At 25.9% G+C, this 16471-nt stretch overlaps 1 protein-coding gene across 1 annotated transcript in view; it reads left to right on the top strand.

Moving 5' to 3' along the window:
* The window catches only part of LOC100199320 (glutamate--cysteine ligase catalytic subunit), a 38938-nt gene that overhangs the window by 2307 nt on the left and 20160 nt on the right, over positions 1-16471 (top strand). The window contains exons 3-4 of the mRNA XM_065795925.1: positions 7703-7752; positions 7893-7962. Coding sequence (XP_065651997.1) covers positions 7703-7752; positions 7893-7962 — 120 coding nt within the window. The remainder of the gene's footprint in view (positions 1-7702; positions 7753-7892; positions 7963-16471) is intronic.

Raw genomic sequence — 16471 nt, 5'->3', positions numbered from 1 at the left:
TTGCTTTGCTTTTAAAAAGGTTTACTATTTGAATTTTAATTAGTTGTCAATGTTATGCCATCCAAATTTTATTCAAAATGTGCATAAAGATTTTTTTTTAAACAGCTGGTAGCAAAAAAGTCAACCTTATGAAAGTTTAATTAACAGCATTTATTTGCTAAACTTTTCATTGGGTACAAGTATTCTCAAAATTCTTACTTAATCGTGCAAGAATATATTTAATGAAATTTATTCTGTAAAACATGTATTGCTTATTTTATTTTATTTTTAAAATTGAACGATTATTGGTCAGGATAGCAAAAAAGTGTTACATTATCAAAAAAATTTTAAAATTGAAATCGTTTAATGAAAAACTTTTTATTGTCAATATTGATAGTTTTTTGATTTGTAATTTTAGGAGACAGATTTTAATGTAAAATACTTGCCAAATATGACATAAATTGGGAAATATTAAATATATGTTTTTTAACACGCGCTGCAACACATTGACAATTTTAATTCATAAAATATTAACTGTTGCTTTAATTAATAAAAAGCTGTCTGTAAATTTGTTAAGTGTAAAATCTATAAATATTTTCTAACTAAAGATTTAGTATTCAGCAAATATCTCTAATAAATGATGTTGTTTACTAAAATTCTTTATTAATTAAAAATTAAGAATTTGTAAAATGTCATTTTGATAGGAGAACAAAAATGTCATAGTGATAAACGGCATAGATAAACTAGCAAAAAAAGTTCACATTGTTTACATAAAAATAAAATAAATTCAGAATGTATAATAAGGTGATCAATGTCTTTTTTGAATATTTATAATATTTAAGAGAATATTTATTATATTGTAACATAAAAATCTTGACCAATGTTTTTATTTGGTTCTCACGCTCTATAAAAAAAATTCTTTTGTTTAGCTTCCTATAAAATTTATAGGAAAGTCATATGATTAATAATAAGCGGTTATTTTAAAAAACAAATAAAACAAAAACAAATAATATTGATTCAAAAGAAAAAAAATTCTACAATGACGTCATTTACTAAAACTCTTTGGAAATAAACGCACTTGAATAAATTATAAAGTCTGTAGATTGTGGCGTATATTTTAAAGACTGAGATATTGGCTAACATGGAGACAGCAAGCTTTGAGTAAAACAACAAAGTTTGTTTTTCTTGGTATACCTTTATTATTTTGTTTTACTTAAAAAAATTCTATTCAAACATTTTATTTTATCATTCTCTTTAATACAAACATAACGTGTCTTGGCACTTTGGGATCCCTTTAAGAGCAAAATGATTAACATGCTCACCTTTTCCACATGCCTAGAGCTTATAAAAGATTTATAATTAGGTTTGTTTTTCTCCTAAATGTATATATTTTTGATAGTTATTAGTGTTGTTTTGGGGGATAAGATGTTCCATAATAAATTTTGAATATTTTTCAATCTTACTGTATTTATAGCAATATTTATAGCAAAATTTTTATTATAGTATATATATATAATAATTATAGCAATATTTATAGCAAAAAAATAATAATATAGCAATAAAGTTTTCTTATTGTTAAAATAAAATTCAAAAGTTTTCTCATTTTTATAAATTTATTATACACGATTGCTCCATATATTGTCTGCAAATGTAACATATGCTTAAGATGTTTACACTTACAGACCTTAGTACGAAACACTATATAAATGGAACTAATAAGATCTTAGACCATTAAAAAATATGGACTAAAAAATGCTAAAGGATCATTCATAAATTACACAACGCTAAATTTATTTTTAAAAAAGAAAAAAGAGATCTTAAGTACTTTTAGGAAGCAATTTTCATTAAACTTAATAAACTATTTTGATTTTTTATTTAACTTATGACTCAGCGAGGGAAAATTTTGATCTTTTTTGTTTTGTTCATTAATGAAATTTAGCATTGCGTAATTTATGGACGATCCCTAATCTAAAAGTTAAGCCAAAAAATAATGGAGTGTGCTATTTTGATGGTTATTTAAATTCTGTCGTTTCTGCCCCCTCGGTTTAAAATGTTTAATGGGGCGTGGTAAAATTGCTGTAAAACTCTAAATTTCCTTATTATATCAATATCAAATAATTTTAACTTTTAATTATTTTTGAAAATAATAGATTTAATAAAATGGTTTAGTTTAAGTATAAAATTAGAATTTTCAATTATGTTCTTAATAAAAACATACTTTTTAAACCCACTTACTATTTTAAAAAAAATTAAGGTTGCTGCGTGGCAAGTTTAAACAACATCTTGCTTTTTTTTTTTTTAATATTTTTGTTATTTAAAATGCAAAACTAAACAACTTTATAGTTCTATAGATTTTATATTCTATATATAAACATGTTGTATACTCATTTTCTTTGCACGAATTCAACTTAGTTGTAAAAAACTATAAAATAAAAATAATAAAGTATCATAAGTAAATAATCATGACACATACGCAACAAATTCTCCGTTTCTTTGAATTTTTAGCTTTTTTAAAAATTTTTTTGTTTGTTAAAATGTATAATATCGTTGCATATGTTTGTATATAATCTCTATAAAGTTGTTTATGAATGATTTGTTTGGAACAAAACCAGTTTGCTTTTCAGAAATAAGACTATTTAAAACTAAATGTTCCAGAATTATGTCCCGAATAAGCTTTTCGAACATTTTACAAATCGCAGACGTCAAGGATATTGGTCTATAGTTTTCTAGTTCAAGTTTTGATCCCCCTTTATAAATAGGTGATATATTTGCAACAGACCAATGGAAAGGGACACAACCAGTGTCAAAACTCAATTTGAAAATATAGATAATTGGATCAACAAAACCTTCTGCAGTATGTTTTAAAACAAATGGACTAATTTCATCAAAACCCATCGCTTTTGACTCATCAATACTTTCTGACATTTTTAGTATTTTTTCATTGGTAATCATATCAGATAATATATTGTCATCACACTGATTTTCACATCTTTGCAAGAACTTGGGTGTTGCTTGGTCATCATCTTTTACAAAGACTGACTTAAATTGTTTATTTAATATATTTGAAATGTCTGATATTTCAGTTGTAATTTGTTCTTTTTTATTTTTCATGGCTCTAATTTGGGATTTAACATTTTGTTTTTTATTTACGTAAGAGAATAAAAGTTTAGGTGTTAGCTTCGCTCTTTTTACTAAATCCATTTCGTATTCTCGAGTTGATCTTTTAATTTGTTTTTTAACATTAGCGCAAATTTTGTTGAATTCCTTTCGAGATTCTTGCCGGTACACATTTGAATAAAATAGAGATTGTTTCATCTTTATTGCCTATTTAACTTTTGCATCCAACCATGGTTGGCTATTCTTTTTTTGTTATTAAAAATAGGAACAAACAATCGACAAGATTCATTATAAATATGTAAAAATAACTCATAGCGCTCACAGACTGATTTATCATAAAATAGCTCAATCCAGTTGACTTGTTTCAAGTACTTAATCATTTGTGTAAATTAACCCTTTTTAAAGCAAAACTTATCTCTTGTGAAAAATTAAAATCTCCTACAACGAGATCCATGTATTTTTTGCCATTTTTGATTTTTGAAGCATACATTTTCGTATACATTACTTAATCTTTTATTTGTTTAGCACAATTTTTTTTTTGTTATAATTTTTTTGTTTTTAAGTATTTAATGAACTATATTTAATAAAGATTATAAACAACTTGTAGATAAATTTTATCAGTTACTAGTAAAATATTTGTGAAAACAATATAAACTTACATCATAAGGATTTTACACAATATTGAATTGATATGAAACAAAAAAATTTTAATCAAATTGTGAAAAAAATTCTTTTAAAAAAAAATACTTCTCCCTTCTTAAAATAACATCAAAAAATTGTAGATGCTGAAAACATTACCTAAAATATAATTCTCTTCATCATAAATTATAATATACAAAACAAATTAAAAACTTGTTTTTTTCTTATATTATTTCTTATATCTGTATTATTATTATGTGTTAAATACATTTATGAACATAAATTATGTTTACAATTTTCTTATAGGTAACAAATAAAATCTATCAATAAATTGTTTATAATCTTTATTAAAAATGCTACATTAAACACATACAAATTAAAATAAAAAAATTGTGATAAAGAAAAGATAGACACATTTTAACCTATAATGGAGAGACTTATGTTTTATGTAATAAATTAGTTAGCTCTTGATAAGAAAAAAAATTTCTTTAATAAATATAGCGAAACTATTCTACATTCCTTTGAAACTATATTTTATAGTCTACATTTTACTATTTTACATTCCTTCAAAACTAAGTTTAGTTTTTCAGTTTTCACAATCATATTTAGTTTAAAGTCTTTTAATTAAAAAAAATAATTACACAATCAGTTTCTTTAACAAAAAAATTCACAGTTGCAGTCAAATGCTTTTTTTACAACTTAATATTTTTTGAATAAATGTTACATAAATGATAACAAAAAGTAACTTGAATATTCCAAAATATAAAAGTTTTCTCTTAATGTAAATATGCTATGTGTGTATGCAAATCTCCTCGTATATCAAATGCAAGCAGCGTAAAGTTTCTTAACAAAACCTGTGTACATTTATATATATATATATATATATATATATATATATATATATATATATATATATATATATATATATATATATATATATATATATATATATATATAGAACCCTTAGATGTTGTCCGAAAGTTTTTTCCATATTTTGTTGACAAAAAGTAAAAATTAAAATTCAAGACTGGAATTTTTTTTTTTTAATAATGATAGACTGCCTGCCCCAACCAAACCCTCAGTCGATGTAGCAGCACTCCCTTGCGGGTTAGGCTATTTGTCAGTCGATGTAGCAGCACTCCCTTGCGAGTCAGGCTATTTGTCAGTCGATGTAGCAGCACTTCCTTGCGAGTCAGGCTATTTGTCAGTCGATGTAGCAGCACTCCCTTGCGAGTCAGGCTATAAGATAGTCGATGTAGCAACACTCCGCACATGATTTACAGTAAAAAAAATAAAAATAAAAACATTTTAATAAAAAAAATAAAAATAAAAACATTTTATTAAAAAAAATAAAAATAAAAACATTGTTTATATTGTTAAAAACATTCAGAATGTTTTAAAAACATTCCGGTCAATTAAATTTGCGTTTTTGTGGTTTTTTTAAAAAACGATTAATTTGTAATTAAATTAATGGTTTTTACTTTCGTCCAACACGGAAATGTTGGACGAAAGTTAAAAGTAATTAAAAGTGACGTATATGTTGGCGTAAGAATCACATTTTTCCTTCCGCTCTTCCCAAAGCCAACAAACTATAGATCTATCTATATATATATATATATATATATATATATATATATATATATATATATATATCTATATATATATATATATATATATATATATATATATATATATATATATATATATATATATATATATACAACCCTCAGAATTAGGGTCGGCAATGCCGACCTAACTGCTGACCTGAAAGTGTTTAAGGTCGGCAAAAAATTGCCAACCCTGTTTCTATGTTTTATGGAACGACTTTTGTATCAAATAATTTTTGCCGACCTGATACCGACCTCTAAAAGATTGAGGTCAGCAAACTATTGCCGACCTCATTTTTCCCAATTCCGAGGGTTGTATATATATATATATATGTGTGTGTGTGTGTGTGTGTGTGTGTGTGTGTTTTAAAGACTGGAAAAAATTTAAAAACTTTTTTTTTTAATTATTTGACAGACTGCCTGCCCTAACCAAACCCTCAGTCAATGTAGCAACACTCCCTTGTAGTAGCATATATATATATATATATATATATATATATATATATATATATATATATATATATATATATATATATATATATATATATATATATATACATACATATATATATATATATATATATATATATATATATATATATATATATATATATATATATGTATGTATATATATATATATATATATATATATATATATATATATATATATATATATATATATATGTATGTATATATATATATATATATATATATATATATATATATATATATATATATATATATATATATATCATAATATAAACTTCAAATAAAAACAATATACCTTTATGATGTATCAGAGATTATGCAGTTCCGGTCACAAACCTGGCCCTGGCCAAATTTTATCTCTTATCTAACCTGGCTCCGGTCAAATATCAACCTTTGTTGCTTACTAGTCCCCATACTATTTTACTTGACTAATCACAAAATTATTTCAAAATATCTGACTAATTACAAAAATATATCCATTAATTACAAAATAGCTTGTTTTAAAACATAATTTTAATTGCATCTTGTTTTTTCACTGAACTGATAGTTTTTTTTCTGTAAAATAATTCAGTATGAAAACATTGTTTGTGGTTTTTTTTATGGTTGCCAAAGGAATAAATATTACAACAATGAAATTTAATTAGCCAGAAGTAAATTTATGAGGAAATTCTGTTTTAAAGTATGCTGATAAAATAATGCTTTTTTCTGCATTCTGTCACTGAACTCATGTTTTAATTTTTGTCTTGTGTCTGTTTTTGGTTCAAATTTTGGTTCAGAAATATTTTTGAGTAATAAAATATATATATATAGGTTTCGACAACAATGGCAGGCTATAGCCCTTGCCCGCCTCCACGTTAGTGTAAGTCAGGTTACACAAACAAAAGAAAACCTGAACAAAATATAAACTTTTTGGCAAAAAATTGTTAAAAGCAAATCCATGTTAAAATTACATCACATGATGTAATTTCAATGGATGGCAAAACATCAAGTTTAAACTGTTTCTTTCTTAAATTAAAAAAATTTAATTAAGCATGCATTTAATTAAATCATGTAATATTATAATGTTCAAAATAAAAAAAATAAAAATCAAACATCAATAACTATTCAGTATTATTCTGTATTATATTTTAATTTTTCCGTATTATATTTTAATTGTTCCATATTATGTTTTAAGTTAAATAATTAGTATGTTAAAAAGCAGGCTATATACAACTCTTATGTATATATACTCCTGCTTGGTTTTCTTAAATTTTTATTATAAAATGTAAACTTTATGTTTTTTAAAAAAACTGGAAAAAGCTTAAAAACAAAATTTCTTTAATTGATAGACTGCCTGTCCAAACCATAACCCTCAGTCAATGTAGCAGCACTCATTGCATGTTCAACCTATTTGTCAGTCAATGTAGCAGCACTTCTTGCATGTATTACCTATTTGTCAGGCAATGTATATAAACAGTCAAAAAAATAAAAATAAAAACATTCAGAATACTTTTGTTTAAAAAAAAAAAAAGTTTAATAATAATAAAAATAGTTTTTGAAATAAAATCTAAAGCACTTAAAGTAATGTGATTTTTGACATGAAATTATTGTAATTTATTCAATGTGGATTTTATCATGTTGACAAAGAACCACAAGTAAATATTAAATAAGCTAAAAAGTTTTATTAATTGTTAATTTAATATTTGGATCTTCTATTTAAGTTCAAAGCTTTAAATCTTGAGAAACTTTCAAGTTTTTAAGTTTAATGATTGCACATAATGATTTTTTGTTGATTTCGCCCTATAATTACACTGTTTGGCTAAGTAAAGATTAATTTTATAGGCTTAGCATATAAAGTTTTCAAATATACTTTTTGTTTTTCTTTTGTAAAGTTCTAATCAAAATGCATGGAGGATGGAGTATGCAGATTATATGGTTGAAGGTATGGGATTAAACCGTTAAAATATGATTAAACATTATAATAACATCTTTTTTAAGTGCACATTTTTATATGCTAATTTTAATATTTAAAAAAGAAGTATTTTTTTATGTACACTAGGAAAATTATGAATATTTTATCAGGTACACCAGGGCAGCCATTTGGCGGATGTTTAAAGCAATTTAATAGAGTTGAAGCTAGTATGAGGTCAAGGTAATTACACTCTAAGTTGTTTAATTATATTTGATAATAAGCTTGTAATGTTATATTGGACTAAAGAAAAAAGGTATATTTTCTTTCTAAAAAGTATTTTAGGTTAAGAAGGTATAAAGAGTAATTAGTAATAAGTTGATTTAAATAATGATTATAACTGTATTATATTATAATTACAAATTTTACATGAAATCTTTTTTTTTATGTAAAAAAATATTTTAACACGTAATGAGTCATTCTTGTCATAGTTAGAATTACATGTAATGCAAATTTACATTTACGCAGTTTAGAACTTTTTTTTTTTAAAAAAAGCCAGATAAAGGGTGAAGATTGTTTTAATTTATCCAAAAATCTTAAATGATTGTTTACAATAATGTTTATTGTAAAGGTAATAAATGTACGTAATTTTACATGATTTAAGATAGAAAGTTATTTTTTATTTTATGTTTATGACATAAAAATGATATTAATTCGGATTATTAAAGTACATTTGTCATTATGATATTGTGTTAATTACCATGAGTGGTAAAACTTATGAAGTAGAAGAACAAAGTATAGATGCTCAGGGGGCAGGGGAAGAAACAAGTAATGCAACTCTGTGCATAGATCATATGATTAAATATTTATCATAATACATCATTAAAGTGAATTCCATAATAAATTATATCCATTTAAAAATATTTTTGTTTATTTTAAATGCAATTTTTTTCGTAATTTGTTTGAAGGTATGATTGTACGTTTGTTAGGTATAAACATACGATAAAGTTCAAAATCATGTTAACTAATAAAACATAATTAGATGTCTTGCGGTCTTTGAAAATTATCAAAGTAATTATCTTATGTACTTTCAACATATGGTCTATGATATATAAATATATATTATATAACTGCATTAAATATATTATAAAAATGTGTAAGATAATAACTTTAATTGAAATAATTTTAAAAGATTCTTTTATATCTTTATAGCTTTAATCAAAATAATTTTACATGATTTTTTTTTTATGGCTCACAAAAGTTTCGTATTCTTTTTTTTTTTTATTGTTTATTTATTTTATAAATATAAAAATGAAGTTGCTTTGTATAAAAGTATTAAATAATTTTAATATAAATTATATTATATATTTTTATGATATATTATAATCTTTTAAACAATTCTAATAACTTTTTAAATAATGGAAAGAACTTTGTTAATGACAATTGTCTTAAAAAAATATATATTCTAATGGAAATTTTATAAAATACCTTAATTACTTAATATACCATTTATTATTTTACAAAATTATGTTTTCGTTTATATAAGTTTATAATTTTTTTTATTATCAAATAAATTTAATTATATATTTATTTATATAATAATAATAATAATAATAGTAATAATAATAATAATAATAATAATAATAATAATAATAATAATAATAATAATAATAATAATAAATCATAAGCTGTAGCTTAAAGCGGAGTTGGCCAAAAGAATATGGCCAACTATTACAGCTAGATTGCGCATATACAGTGGCGAGCAAAATAATAGGTGCGAACCAAAAAATTAACAAATACGAGAATAAAAATTTGAATTTTTATTAGGACTTTTATTTTATTACATAAATAAACAGAAATTAATAAAAATTAAGTTATTAAATATATATAATATATTTTAATTTAAAAAAAATAAATTCCACACCGAGCAAAATAATAGGTGTAAAATAAAAAATGAAGATGGAAGTCAATAGGGTTGCAAATTAATATTTTGTAGCGTACCCTTTATTTTTTAATACTTCTGTGCATCTTGACTGCATTGGATCCACTAGTTTTCTGCAAACTTCTACAGGAATGCTGTACCAAGCCTCCTGGACATGGCTTACTATATAACAGGCCTTGCCAACGCGCGGCTAGCGTAAAAAACTGGAGGCAAGATTAAAAATATTACTTTGCAGTAGTTTACATTTTCAGTTAGGTGATTTTCGCATGAATATAATATTTGTATGATATATCTACTAAAATTAACTTATAAAAAGTAAAAAGATGAATTTATTAGTCTTTTTTTTTTTTAATTTTGTTTATAACTAACATTGTAATATAACTAACGAATAACATTTATAAAAATTTTAAATTAACTTAAATGTATCTAAAACTAATTATGTTTAAACAATTTAGTATATATAGATTTATATTTTGCTATAATTTCATATTAGCATTTACCACAAAATTTATTAATGGGTTTTTTAAGTATTAAAAATAAATTTTTGAGAAAAAAGAGATAAAATCTTTAGAGAATAAAAAGTAAATACAAGCTTTTTAGATATTTTACTAAACACTCTTTTACAGTTATTGTTAAAAACGTTGCAAAAATTTTACTTTGCGTTGAGTTTTATCAACTTCTGCTTTGGCTCCTTGTGGGAACGAGGTGAATAGAGTCGACAATAATTATTAAATAAAATATTTGTCATTGTTAATCCATGATGTCTTTGCATACCTAATGAATAAAATTCTGATAGCATCATAAGGAGGTTACACAGTGATGACCGACAAGTGTCATTATATACTTCATAAAAAAGAATGTAACAGTAAGTTGCCCATTGACAGACTTTGTCACCAGGAATTGTTAAACCTCCTCGATTTATGTCCTTTACAAAATTTCCATAGGCTTCATAAAAATAAAAGGTGTCATCTGGATTTTCATCTTCACGAATAATGTACCCAGCATTGTCTGCATATGGACTGTGAACATTACAAATTTTCCAAAATTCAACGACTTTAGAGATAAAAATAATCGTCCCTTCATTTTCACGCAGGTCTGGATGACTTTTTAATGCTGACAATGTTTCATCGCAAAACACTTGCAGACAAGTGATAACTTTTTGTCTTTCAATTGGGTTTGGATAAACAGAAACTTCTGTTAATTTAGACATTTTGACAATGTTTTTTGTTTCAAGCTTATACAAATTAATAATATCAACCCACCGTGCTATTTTTTTTTCTCCATCAATATAAAATTCAAGTTCTTGAGTTTTTTCTGTGATCCAGTTATTACGTATACTTTTTAATAAATGAACATAATCAAATAAAAGAAAAATATTATCTTTAGTACACCATGCTTCTTTTTTTTCAAAAAAGTTATAAAACTTCTGATTGACTCTGTTACCATCACAGACAATAGCAACAACATTGCCCCCATTATTTTTAATTGCATCAAGAATCAGGGTTGTCTGTTCAAAAAGAAACTCAGCATCAAGTTCTCTGACTGGTAACATTTTGTAAAGAAATTTTGGTCCATTAAACAATGTTACAACCAAAAAGCTCAGTACTGTGTTTGCTAAGAGATGAGGTTTGTTAACTGATTTACCAAATACTATGCCACCATGATACTGCAACATTGGTTTAACATAAAGCTCATCAAGAAGTAAAATGCATGTTTTTTGTCTATCATCTCTAAGATTAGAGAAAATATGTCTGATATAAGTGGTATCATCTAAAGATTTACATTTAGATGTAATTTTTCCTAAAGTACGTAAACTTGGAAGTTCAAAATCTTCTCTGATGCGATTGTAGGCTGATCGTGAAAGAGAAAAATACTCAAATGCTCGCACAATTGTTTCTTTTGGATACTTTTTTCCCCCAATACATGTTTTATTCATTGACAAAATTTGTTGATATACAACTTCTTTTTTGGGTGTTATTTCACAACAATTTAAAAATCTTAATGCTTCTTGGATATGAGAAAATTTGTTCATAATATAAACTCGGTTAGATGATAAAGTCATAACACTAATTTTAACTCCACAATGAAATGCTTCAAAAGTGAGATCTTTATATATGCAAAGAAGAAATCTAGCAATAGCACTTTCCTTTAAAAAGTCTGAAGACTGAATATATAATATATCATTGCATAAATAATTAATAATAGCAAAATTAAATTCATTAGTTTTTAACTTTTCATATAAAACATTAATACTTTCTATTTTTTCTTGTGAATTAAATATTGCTAACTCGTCCTCTTCTTGCCAGCGAACACTATTAAGACTTTTTGATGTTTTTCTAAGTGGCATGGGTACAGTAGGAACTAAGCTTGGCTTTATACAATCAAATACTGACGGAGCATCACGAGGTCTCAGCTTTCCATAATCAGTAACAGTTGAATAATTTTTTGGCCAATGTCTTTCACATACTACGGTGTTATTAGTATCAGGAACATTATCTCTTGGTATTATAACAATCCAACGTTTTCGTTCTTCAATGTTTCTTGGAAGTCTAAATGTTTTAACTCTATTCTGAGGATTATAATTGCCATTGCAATTTGTTACACAACATCGACGAACCATTTTTTAAATACTAAATTAAATCCTTTGCTTAATCCTTCACCTCTCAACTAACTTTTTTTTTTTAAATTTGGAAGTTAGTTAAAATGATTACGGGAGTTTGGTTATTGTAAATTTTATGAAAATATTAAACTTATGTATATATATATATATATATATTCAAATTAAATTAATTTTATTAAAACAAATTTTAAATGAAAATTATTTTGTTAATTTTATAATAATTATTTATTAATGTTTTATAATTATTATTGTTACAAAAAAAAACCACCCTCGTATTTATTTTGTAAAACTGCTTGTTAGTTTTTCAAATATAAAACTTCTTGCCTCCAGTTTTTTACGCTAGCCGCGCGTTGGCAAGGCCTGTTATATAGTAAGCCATGCTCCTGGAGCATCATCCATAGTTCATTTCTATTTTTTGGATTTTGTCCAGAAATTTTAAGTTTTAACTGCCTCCATAAATTTTTAATAGGATTTAGATCCGATGACTGAGGTGGCCATTCTAAAACTTTTACATTATTGGTCGTAAACCACTCTTTCGCAGCTTTGGATGTATGTTTTGGGTCGCAGTCCTGTTGGAAATGCCAAATTATCAGCATATTTTCTTTGGCAAATGGCAACATGACATTATTTAGTATGTCTACGTATGTATATTGGGTCATAATATCTTTGATCCAAAAAAGTGGCCCCACATCGTACCAGGAAAAGCAACCCCACACCATTATATTTCCTCCGCCGTGTTTCACTGTTTTCGCAGTGAAGCGAGGTGAAAGTTCTTGCTTTGATGGTCTTCTTACATACTGTTTTCCATCAGAATTAAATAAATTAATTTTAGTTTCATCACTCCACAAAATATTAGGCCATTTTTTGGTCATATCTGGTCATATCCAAGCAATATGATTTTTTGCAAAAATTTTTCTTTTCATAATGTTCTTTCTACCAAGTAATGGTACTTTCCTTGGAGTTCGAGCTGGCAACTTACTTTCTAAAAGCCTTCTTCTAACTGTCCAAACACTAATATTTTCATTAATTTCATTAAAAGTTTTTGTTGCTGGCTTGAATGGGTCTTTTTTTGAAATAATTGTAATGTGATCATCCTCTTTCTGCAATATCATTTGTACATTTTAAGGTTGAAATGATATTTTTTCCTGTGCGATAATCCTCTCTGTTTTCCCAATTTAGCGGATCGTCCTGAAGAAATTCAACACAAATACCGAATCGTTTAAATAACTGAAGTGAATTGGCGGACAATAATTCAGTTGGTAGATCTTTTTGAACAAAATTTTGGACATCTCGGATTTGCAACGATAGTTTTTTCTCAATGACTTCTGTCTCTTCATTTTCTTCTTCTTTTTCATTTACAGTCTCTATGTTTTTACTTGCACATTCCATAATTTTTTGAGCCATTCTAATTTTTTCAACTCTCTCAATTCTATCGTCAAATATTGCCATGGCAGTAAAAAATTTTGTTATTGCAATGGTTGCAATGTTTTTTCATTAATATTTTTAAATTTAACCAATTTTCTCAAAAAATATATATCATTTAGGGGAGCTCCTGTAGTATTTGTTGCTGAAAACCAGGCCTCTACATAACAGTATACAACGAAAACGCAAATTTCTGCATTCAGTTTTGAATTATCCTTTCTCATTTTCATTTGATTGCGAAATAAAAAAAATTTTAAACAATAAATCGCTTTAGACATCCATCGTGCTAAATGATATGCACCGGGGGCCCTAAAACTCACATTTGTTTTATCTCCCAAAAAAATGAGCGTCAATTGCAAAAACTCTTTGTAGTCATCACATGGTTGCTCTTCTGCAAGTTTCTGTTTCACAAAATAAATAATTCCAATCGCTACATCTTTCAGTGCATTATAAACGGCTTCATCGCTGGTATAATCTAAAAATTTCATTTTATCAATATTCTTCCAGTTTTCTTTCAGTGCTTTGAGTTGAGCAATTTCAGGGCCGGATGCTACAATTGCTTTTGTCCTCGTGAATACACCAGCCAATACGACCTCAAATATGGTGTCGGCATGGAAGCCACAAAATATCTCGCCCTAACCTTTGTTGAAGCAGAACTGCAACTCCTTTTATACGTCCAGTGTTTGATGCTGTAGTATCAAAACAAAAGGCTTGAATTTTTTTGGTTAAATTCCATTCATCAGTGATATGGAACACAGCAGAGCAAACTTCCGATCCTCCTGATGATGCAATTCCAGGTACTCCTAATAATTGTTCAAAATCTAAACCAACCGCGATCACAGGAAGCCGATCAATTTTCTCATTTTTTGTGATATCAGGCAATAATTTGGAATCCCAATGCACTTCAATAAAATTTGCATCATTTCCTACCAATTTTATTGATGAATATTTTATTTTCCGCAAAATCTCTCTATTTCTTTTGATAGACGATCTATTGAGAACAAACTCGGTGATATCTATATTAGGAGCTTCTAGGACGGCAGAAATAATATGCATTGCATCCCTGTCACTCACTTTACATTTGTCCAAGGCAGCGGCCAGGCGAGGTGTCATTAACGTCTTTCGTCCTCTCTTGTTTGAAGATGGACCCTGTTCAGATTCCAATATTAAATATGTGTCATCTTCACTGTTGTCTTGATTTATCACTTTTTTCTGTGAATCTTCGTTTTTTTATCTTCCATTTCAAAATATGCAATCGAACAACTAGAGTTTTCCAACAAATCTTCTTTTCTTTTCAACTCTGCAGCTGTGCGTTCTTCTTTCCGCTTTTCCTTACGTAATAATTTGATATCTACTCCCAACATACAACCTACTCTACCTTTCTCCCTTTGCTTAATTAAAAATTCTCTATCTTCGGCGATTTTAATCTTATTTAACGCATTTAAGGTGGCAATATCGAAAAGGTTGTCTAAATCTTCTTTAAAATCATTTTCTTTTTCTCTCTGCCGTTCAGTATCTCTATTTTTAGATTTTTCTAAATTTCTGACATTATGGTACAAAGATTTTAATTTCGAAATACAGTTTGAATGGTTTTGAACTGGGATTCTTGCTTTTTTCCAAAAAATGACCACTTCATCAATAACTAAAGCACTGCTGTCATTAAGATTTAAATTTACCACTCATGTTATAAAAAGTACACTCAAAACATCTCGTTTACATGGTAATTTACTACCGCAGATTTGATTTTTCATCACTCCAACTAGATAAATATTTTTCCGAAAAGTGGACATTTTGGCACTTTTATCAATTACTTATATAGCACGTCTTTTCTTTGCACTTCATGTACGAAACTAAAACGAATGTAGCATTGAACAAATAATGTGTAAAAACAAAATTGACTTGTAGAGACTTGTAGTTGCGCTTGTAGCGAATTCAGAATGCACTTGGTGGTTAGTTGCGCATAGCATCGTCATAGCATGTTAGACAGTCAGATGCATGAAACTTTAAGGCCAATGCGGCACGTATTAATATTATCTAATTGAGCTGAAATTTTGTATTTTTAATGTTTTGGTGTAACTGAACAAAATTACAAATAATTTTGAAAAAATATGTACTTTCGAAAATAAGGACCACCCTAATATATATATATATATATATATATATATATATATATATATATATATATATATATATATATATATATATATATATATATATATATGTATGTATATATATATATATATATATATATATATATAATATATATGTATGTATGTATGTATGTGTATGTATATATATATATATATATATATATATATATATATATATATATATATATATATATATATATATATATATATATATATATATATATATATATATATATATATATATATATATATATATATATATGAAGACCTCAGTGGAAAAACCGGCGTTGTCACATTTAAAAAGTATTGAGAAAGTATTTATTGATCATTAATAAAAGTCTTTATTTTAAGCAAATGAAACTAAGCAATTTAAAAAAATTTATATTATAATTATTTTATTTAAAATTTATTCAAAACAAATTATTTTGTAATTTTTTATACAAAAATTTTTTTCTCTTTGCTTTAAATAAAGACATTTATTAATGATCAACAAATACTTTCTCAATACTTTTTAAATGTGCAACGCCGGTTTTTCCACTGAGGTCTTTATATATATATGAGTAAATGTTCCAGGTAACAAAAGAAAAACTATTCAAACTAAGATGAGTAAAATATATT

The sequence above is a fragment of the Hydra vulgaris genome, chromosome 04 (assembly GCF_038396675.1).
Source record: "Hydra vulgaris chromosome 04, alternate assembly HydraT2T_AEP".
NCBI lineage: Eukaryota > Metazoa > Cnidaria > Hydrozoa > Anthoathecata > Hydridae > Hydra > Hydra vulgaris.
The sequence above is the reverse complement of the archived record's forward strand: the minus strand, read 5'-3'. Positions and strand labels throughout refer to the sequence as shown.